Raw genomic sequence first — 9,216 nt, 5'->3', positions numbered from 1 at the left:
CAACCCAACCCATTCTATGATCACTCTTGGGAAGTTCCCATCACTACAAGCCCCTGTAAAAACTCACCATGAAAAGTTAAGATCTGCCATGATCTGGTTACCCAACAAGATCCGAGAGGCAAATGCTAGCTGTGTAATAATTTATTGAAAATGTGATGAAATTTAACTTCAAAGCCCTTAAGAACACTTTTCATATTGGGGAGCATACATTCCCATTCACAGATGTGCAACTACTGTTGAGATTAGAAGGAATTCCAGTTTGAAACCATAGGGAAGTGGCTCTGCTATGGGGCCAGGCTGGGAGAGCTGGGGGAGACCTTAGAGCAGTCTTCAAGTAAAATCATAGAATCAGTCAGGGTTGGAAGGGACCACAAGGCTCATCCAGTTCCAACCCCCCTGCCATGGGCAGGGACACCTCACACTACAGCAGGCTGGCCAGAGCCTCATCCAGCCTGGCTGCAAACACCTCCAGGGATGGAGCCTCAACCACCTCCCTGCACAACCCATTCCAGGCTCTCACCACTCTCATGGGGAAGAACTTCTTCCTTACATCCAGTTTGAATCTCCCCACTTCCAGCTTTGTTCCATTCCCCCCAGTCCTGTCACTACCTGATAGCCTAAAAAGTCCCTCCCCAGCTTTCTTGGAGCCCCCTTCAGATCCTGGAAGGCCACAAGAAGGTCTCCTCGGAGCCTTCTCCTCTCTAGACTGCACAACCCCAACTCTCTCAGTCTGTCCTCATAGCAGAGCAGCTCCAGCCCTCTGCTCATCCTCGTGGCCCTTCTCTGGACACCTTCCAGCATGTCCATAGCCCTCTTGTAACAGAGGCTCCAGAAGTGGACCCAGAGCTCCAGGAGTGGTCTGAGCAGAGTGGAGCAGAGGGGGAGAATCCCCTCCCTGGCCCTGCTGGCCACACTTCTCCTGCTGCAGCCCAGGCTCTGCTTGGCTCTCTGGGCTGCAAGTGCTCACTGCTGGCTCCTGTTGAGCTTCTCCTCCCTCAGCACCCCCAAGTCCCTCTCCTCAGGGCTGCACTCCAACCAGTCCCTGCCCAGCTTGGATTTGTGCCTGGGATTGCCTCCACCCAGCTGCAGGACCTTGCCCTTGGTCTTGTTACCAGTACCTGAAGGGGGCTGCAGGAGAGCTGGGGAGGGACTTTTGACAAGGATGAAGATGAACTCTTTGGATGAGTAACAGCTGTTAAAAATCCAACAAAGGCTAAATACAGATTTGTATAATGTTTTTGGATGGAAATAAGGGACAATAAAAGGAGACTTTTTGCAAGGGCTGGGAGTGACAGGACAAGGGACAATGGCTTTGAGCTGGAAGAAGAGAGATTGAAACTGGAGATGGAAAGGAAATTCTTTAGAGTGAGGGTAGTGAGAGCCTGGAACAGGTTGCCCAGAGGGCTTGTGGATGTCCCCCACCAGAGGTGTTCAAGGCCAGGTTGGATGAGGCTTTGAGCAACCTGAGCTGGTGGGAGGTGCCCCTGCTCATGGCAGGGGATTGGAACTGGATGATTCTTAAGGTCCCTTCCAACCCATTCTGTGATTTTATGTTCTTAATCCATTATTCAAACTTGTCCCTGTTTCAAGTTATGGTCTCTGGTTACTGCTGCAGAGCTGTGTGTGGATGCTAAATTGAGCTCAAGCCCTGAGCTTTGACTTAGTGCTCTTTAGAATCATTGAATCCCCCAGGCTGGAAGGGAACTCCAAATCTCATCCAGTCCAACCCCCCTGCAAAGCTCATCCAGTGCAACCCCTCTGCACTCAGCAGGGACATCCTCCACTAGATCAGGTTGCCCAGAGCCCTGTTGAGCTTCACCTTGAATACCTCCAGGGATGAGACCTCAACCACTGCCCTGGGCAACCTGTTGCAGTGCTCAAGCAGTTCCAGTGCTGTTTAGATTACTATGAGGTGCAATGTCCTGTGTGTGGCCAGTGCTCCATCAGTCATTCTGAACTCCTTTGGTGCCAAATATTTGCCTTCATCCTCTATAGAAGCTGCAGCACTTAGTGCCATAACCCAAACGCTCAAGTAATCCTTTTTGTTTTGTTTTGTTTTCTGTCTGTTTTCTTTTGGATGTAATTACAGAAATGTGGGAAAGGCTTTTCCAAGGCTTTTGAACTCCACAGTGGAACAGAAGGAAGACACAGGGGGGACCTACACCGTTCAGTGTTGTTTTCCTTGCACGGGAAACGAACAAAAAAAAAAAAAAAAGAAAAAAGGAAGGCAAAGATCAGGATGAGATGAGCACCAAAGGCTCAAGTTTTCAAAGGTCTGCATAACAAACAAGAGACACATTGTGGGTTGCATCTTGACTTTGAAGGCTTGCCACTGTCAACTGAAAGAAAATGGCAAGGTTTAAAGCCTTAACCAAGTTCACAAGGAAAATATTTGGACTAAAAGTTTTGGAAAGTTTTCTCTCTTTGAAGTAGTTTTTGTCATGTGTTACCAATGTGAACTTTGTTGACCTTGAAACGTTGGTGGTTTTTTTTTTTTTTTTTGGGTTTTGGGTTGTTTTGTTTTGTTTTTCTTTTTTTTTGGAATCCAATAGCAACTAAGTGACACTTCAGTCAAATCTGAACTCCACAAGCATCTCCAGGTGGCTCCAGCTTCGTAGCAAATGCAGGCAAAGCAGGGAATCTACAGAAGAGACCTTTATTATTTGTAAATGAAGCCTGCCAAAACCTTCCCTAAATAGCATTCAGAGACCCTTTTAAGGTCATGGATCCTGAACAAAGCCAGAAGAGCACAAAAAAGGCTGAGGAAAGTCCAAGAAAGAGGCTTCCCAAAGGAGAGGCTTTCCAAGCCAGTGTTTCATCCACTACTACATACCAGGGCAGCTCTGCTCCTTCGCAAGGAACCCCTCTCCGAGATATCATTTCACAGCAGCACTTTTCTGGGTCTTTGCCAGTCCCAAGGGAGGAGTCTCAGGAGAAGCCTGGACATCAGAAGCAACCTAAGCCTTCCTCTTTTGAACACCCTCCCCACGTTTCTCAGCTTCAGCAGCACGCACTGACACCAGCATTCATGTCTCCTGGGAAACCAGAGCACGTCCTGGAAGGTCCCACATGGCAGCTAGTTGATCCAGTACGAGCAGGTCCTTCTGGCTCCTTCTCATCACCCGGGCTTCACTCTCACCACGGCCAGCTCCTACCTTCCCACTCACCAATCATTCCTGCCGAGGACATGCCGTCCGTTCAGAAGGTCTACATCCCTCGCTCCTCACAGGTTTCCTTAAAGCAAGCTGAGGAAGTGCACAAGAAGGAAAAGAAACCTCAAAAGCCAGGCAAATACATTTGCCAGTACTGCAGCAGGCCTTGTGCGAAGCCAAGCGTGCTCCAAAAACACATCAGGTCCCACACAGGGGAGAGGCCCTACCCTTGCATTCCATGTGGCTTTTCTTTTAAGACTAAGAGTAATTTGTATAAGCATAGGAAATCTCATGCTCATCGCATCAAAGCTGGGCTGGCCTCAGGGATCGGAGCAGAGATGTATCCATCGAGCTTGGAGATGGAGAGGATTGGTGGGGAGGAGTTTGAAGAGCCAACAGAAGGAGAGAGCACAGATTCGGAGGAGGAAACGGGGGCCATGTCAGGCCACTCAGCGGAGCTCTCCCCCAGGCAGAAGCACTCCCTGCTGTCCGGCAGTTTGCTGAGCGGAGGAAGCCAAGGCTCCAGCCAGGAGCGGTGTTCGCTGTCTCACTCCAGCCTGTCTCAGTCTCTGGAGGACAGCAGCCAGTTCGCAGAGCCGTCCTCAGACCATGCTCCGAGCCATAAGTCCGAGGACAGCCACACCATCAAGCAGAAGCTGGCACTGCGCTTGAGCGAGCGGAAGAAGGTGATCGACGAGCAAGCCTTCCTGAGCCCCGGCAGCAAGGGCAGCACCGAGTCAGGCTACTTCTCCAGATCAGAAAGTGCAGAGCAGCAGATCAGCCCTCCCAATACCAATGCCAAATCTTACGCAGAAATCATCTTTGGGAAGTGTGGCCGGATCGGGCAGAGGACTGCGGCCTTGGCTGCCAACACAACCCAGGGCTTTCCACACCTGTCTGCCGAAGAGAAACCCAGCATGGTCCCATTGTCTGTGCCTAGGACACAGGTCATTGAACACATCACTAAGCTAATTACAATTAATGAGGCTGTTGTAGATACCAGTGAAATAGATAGTGTGAAGCCCAGAAGAAGCTCTCTGTCTAGACGTAGCAGCATCGAATCTCCCAAGTCTGGTGTGTACAGAGAACCGTTTCAGTTCGATATCAAATCTGCTTCCAGCGGCCAGTTGGAGGCATCGAAAGCGTTGACATCCCACGGGGAAAAAATTAAGCCTGAACAATCATTGTTGTCACTTCAGCAATCCCACAGTGCCACAGAGACAGTGCCTCTCCTAAGAAGCCACTCAATGCCTTCTGCTGCATGCACTATAAGCTCCCCACACACCTTTAGAGGTAGCTACTCGTTCGATGATCACATCATGGAGCCTGAAGTCTTAAGCCGCAGTCAAGCGTTTTCCTCCCACCCTCGAATGCTTAAACGGCAGCCAGCTATCGAGCTCCCTTTGGGAGTGGAATATCTCTCGGAGGAGGTTAGCTCTGCAAACAAAGAAACTGTTTCCAAACCTCCTGAGGAGCCTGAAACCAAGGAAAGCGATCCTACCAAAAAGTCACGGAAGGGGCCGAAGGTCAAAGGCTTCATGTACGAGTGCAGCGTGTGCGGTGCTCGCTATAAGAAAAGGGACAACTATGAAGCCCATAAGAAGTACTACTGCTCAGAGCTGCAGCTCTCAAAGCCTCGCTCTTCTGCTTCCCACACCTCTTCAGAGACTGAGAAAAGCGCTGCAGATCCTGACACGTGGCCCCAGATGATGCATTACAAGCTGGGGAGTAGTTTGGAGCTCACCCCGCTCCGCAAAAGGCGGAAGGAAAAGAGCCTGGGTGATGACGAGGAGCCTCCAGCTTTCGAGGTGTCAGACACTCCCTCCTCCAGTGCTGGCCCAGGCACTCAGTTTGCAAACCCAGCATCATCTGATGTCACTTTAAACCTAGCCCGTGAATCCATGAAGTCACCAGCAGAGCCGGGGAAATCCACACCTTCTGATGTCGGAGCCAGCTTCCATGCCAGGACCACCAAACCTGCTCCGAGCACAGAGGGCAAAGAGAGAAGAACGACCTCAAAGGAGATCTCGGTCATCCAGCACACGAGCTCCTTTGAGAAGTCTGACTCCATCGAGCAGGTGAGCAGCTTGGAAGGAGAAGACAAACCCTTGGCACAATACTCATCCCAGCCAACAGCCCAGCACAGCCGACCGCCTCACTCCCTGCAGCCCAAGCTGGTCCGCCAGCCCAACATCCAGGTCCCAGAGATCCTGGTCACGGAAGAGCCTGACAGACCAGAAACAGAGCCAGAGCCTCCTCCCAAAGAGCCAGAGAAAACAGAGGAATTCCAGTGGCCACAGAGGAGCCAGACCCTTTCTCAGCTCCCTGCAGAGAAACTGCCACCAAAAAAGAAGAGGCTGCGGCTGGCAGAAATGGCTCAGTCCTCCGGGGAGTCCAGCTTTGAGTCAGTGTCTCTCACCCGCAGCCCGAGTCAGGAGAGCAGCGTGTCCCACGGCTCCAGCCACTCCGTCTCCTTGGATCGGGAGGATCACGGCAAGTCAGAGTCTGCTGGGCAGCCCTCTGAATCCCAGCCCAAGCCTCCCGGCGTTGGCTCACATATGTTGATGGTACCAAGCCACCATCACCATTCCAGGGAAATGCGGAGATCTGCCTCTGAGCAGACCCCCAACGTGTCCCATCCTTCCCAGATGTCAGAGACCCGCAGTAAATCATTTGACTATGGGAGTTTGTCGTCCACTCCTGCCTCCACCCCTGGCCCCTCAGCTTCCTCAGCTCCACAGGAGAGAAGGAAATGCTTTCTGGTCAGGCAAGCATCCCTCACTAGACACCCAGAGCATGAGCCAGACTCAGGCCCAGCAGGCCGGCCAGAGGCAGAGGATCCGGTTCCTTCTTCAAGCAAATCTCCCTCGACAAGTTTGCCTCATCAGCCAACATCCTCACCCTCTTTGCCCTCTCATGGTACTTACCCAAGTGAGAAGAGTCAGCCAAAAGACAGCTCTCCGCCAGCATACACCCAGCCGTACACAGAAGCTCTGCAGGTGTTTCACCATCCCATCCCACAGCTCACACTGCATGAGAAGCACTTCATGGCCCCGCAGGTTTCTATCTTTCCCTACCAGCATCTCCTGCCACAGCCAGGGCAGTCTGCAGAGCTCTTTGCTGCACACACCATGTCTGACATCCTCTCTGCTCAGTTCACCATGCCTCAGCTTCCTCCTTCCATATTTCAGACCCCACCGCTGCCTCTCCCACAGACGCTCATCCACCCAGGCCCGCTCCATATCGCTCCTCCCCTGATGTCTCACCCAGCCGAGGTGCCCTTCAGGCAGCATCCTTCCTTCCTGCCCATGCATTACCCGGTCTCCTCACCCATCCCCTCAGCCTTTTTTCTGCCTCTCCAGTCTCAGTTTGCTCTCCAGCTGCCAGGTGAAGCCGGTGGCCACTTGCCGCAGATCAAATCCAGTTTATTCCCAGCAGTGGAAGCCTCCAGGCTTTCCCCGTGCACAGAGTATGACTCGGAGAGCAGGCTGCACCCTCTGACCCGCACGACAAGCCCTTCAGCCTCTGTGTCTGCATCCCAGCTGGTGGTCCCTACACGGCCAGAGCCGGTGGTGTCCCTGGTGGTCCCCGTTCGCATCCAGACCAACATGCCATCCTACGGCAGCGCCATGTACACCACTCTCTCCCAGATCCTGGTCACTCAGTCCCAGTGCAGTTCCTCTTCCATCGTTCTCCCCAAGTTCGACGATCGCCAGCCCAAGGGCACCCTGGTCTGCAGTGCTGATGTTCACGGACTAGGTTTTGATCTGGCACAGATGATCACAGAGGATCAGAGAAGCATTTTCCAGAGCCCGTACCTGAGGGTGCCCTTACCCTTACCAGAGCGCAAAGGCTACATGCCGCTCACCTCCCCATCAGACAGCATCCTCGGCTTGGAAGGAGGCTCTTCAACAGTTGGGGGAAGCAAAAGGATGCTCTCTCCAGCCGGTAGTTTGGAGCTGACGATGGAAACACAACAGCAGAAGCGAGTGAAAGAGGAGGAGGTGCCTGAAGCAGAAGAGAAGTTGGAAGTGGTGAAGCCGCCCAGTGCAATAGAGGAAGGGAAAAAGCAGGACAAATCCCAGTTTCCAGCAGAAAGCCAAGGCAGGGCTGAGGTTGAAACACCACCAACTCTGTCCTTAGAGCAGCCAGAGCCAAAGGAAACCCCAAGGACTTTGCCGCAAACTGAGTCTCCTTCAGCTTCTCCAAGTTTTGAGGCACTGGAAGAGTACAAGCAGCCAGCTGGCAAACAGTTCCTCAGCAAGGCACCTTTGCAACCTGTGAAGAAAGAAGACTCCAAAGAACCAGTGGAGCAGTCTCCACCAAACCCTCCAAGCCCTGCCCCTCTGTCTGAGGGTGCTCACAGTGCAGTGAAGCCGCGCGAAGGTACAGACACGAAGAAGGTACTGCAGTTCCCCAGCCTCCACACAACCACTAATGTCAGTTGGTGCTATTTAAACTACATAAAGCCAAATCATACCCAGCAAGCTGATCGACGCTCCTCAGTCTATGCCAGCTGGTGCATCAGCTTGTATAATCCTAACCTTCCAGGTATATCCACTAAAGCAGCCCTGGCCCTCCTGAGGTCCAAGCAGAAAGTGAGCAAGGAGACCTACACCATGGCTACTGCTCCACGTCCAGAGGCAGGCAGGCTTGTCCCATCCAGCTCCAGGAAGCCAAAAATGACAGAGGTAATGCAACCCTATCTATTTCTCCTCATCCATTTGGATACGTGGGAAGAGGGGGACGAGGGATGGGGAATTGCTGTCCTTAGGCTGATAGGAGTTTGCTCATCCCTCCCTCGGTTTGGTAAGCACTTGTTCTCAGTGAAATTTTTAGAATGAAGCAGACAAACCCTACTGTAATCAAACCATTCCAAAGCAACAAGCAAGGCAAGCCTGCTCCAAGGCAATGTGCCTCCTCTCTCCTCTCCACTTGCCTTGTAATCCAAGGAGCATGTAGGAATCACCACCACACTGTGAACTGCTCCAGCAACAGAGGATTAGCCCTGATTTGCATTTGTCTGGATATTTCCAACAGCTTCACCATTTCTTTGCTATCTCTATCTCTAAATTGCTGTCATAATTCCCTCCCTTTCTCCATGTGCTAAATGAAGAGAGGATTACCTAGGGGAAATGGGATTCTGCCTGCTCGTGCAGCTGCTGAGCTCACGTTAATGAACATGGAGAGGCATGCTTAAAAGTCTTTAAGAGAAACATTAAAGGGAGATTTGCAAGAGTTTGTAGGCTCCCAAAGAAGCCCAGAGGCATGCAAAGGCATCTAGAGAAGTGCCACAGTGGGTCAGACCTGGAGCTTTGGGCCCTGCAGTTCATGTCTGTAGCTGTCCACCTGCTTTTCCAGGTGTCTAAGGATAGTTTCTAGCTGGTCTGTGGAGTTAAGAGGATCAAGGCAGATGGCTTCAGGGGGGCAGAGCTCACCAAAGACATTGGCCACTGGGGCACAGAAGTCTTTAATACAGTTCTGGTAGCTGCTTAGTGTTAGATATCTCATTTTGAGGGCAGATTTTGCCCATCTTGGTTAATGCTGAACCACACAGATCCCTTTAATCCAGGCCATGTTCCTGTAGATTAGCAAACAGAATGTGCTCTGAAGATTTTTGCAATCTGATATCCATCTCCAGTTAATTTCTATTTGATGGATTATTCATTTTATTTCTGTATCGTGGAATGAAGTCTGAATATTAAATTTCTCCTAATCACTGCTGCAGCTGCTGCTTATAAATATGTCTTCAAATACACAGTGGAGTGGCTTTGAGTCAATAAATCTTTTTCTTTCTATTCAGCATTTCCATCATTCTTCTGCAGAAAGCCAAAAGGCTGAATTTCTAGGGATGCAGGGGCAGATAATTACCTGTGCAGTGCAATAACCAGCCTTGAGATTTATGCACTCTTCTCAGAAGGGTTCTCTCAGAATGCAGTCAGACCATCCTTGATGTCATTCTCCAGGAGAAGTGCCTGTGCTCCTCTGAGCTTTGCTCTTTGACATGGTGCTAAAACACACACCCAGTGTGTGCTTGAGAAAGAGAGACCCTCATTAAAGTTCA

At 51.2% G+C, this 9,216-nt stretch overlaps 1 protein-coding gene across 1 annotated transcript in view; it reads left to right on the top strand.

The window, feature by feature from the left end:
• Positions 1–2,722: 2,722 nt before the first annotated feature.
• HIVEP3 (HIVEP zinc finger 3) overlaps positions 2,723–9,216 on the top strand; it is a 96,854-nt gene continuing 90,360 nt past the window's right edge. Inside the window, exon 1 of the mRNA XM_054395178.1 lies at positions 2,723–7,843. Within this exon, the coding sequence (XP_054251153.1) occupies positions 2,723–7,843 (5,121 nt within the window). The remainder of the gene's footprint in view (positions 7,844–9,216) is intronic.

Source organism: Indicator indicator, chromosome 33 (genome assembly GCF_027791375.1).
Source record: "Indicator indicator isolate 239-I01 chromosome 33, UM_Iind_1.1, whole genome shotgun sequence".
In the NCBI taxonomy this organism is placed as follows: Eukaryota; Metazoa; Chordata; class Aves; order Piciformes; family Indicatoridae; genus Indicator; species Indicator indicator.
Note: the sequence above shows the minus strand (reverse complement) of the source record. Positions and strands in the feature narration are given on the sequence as shown.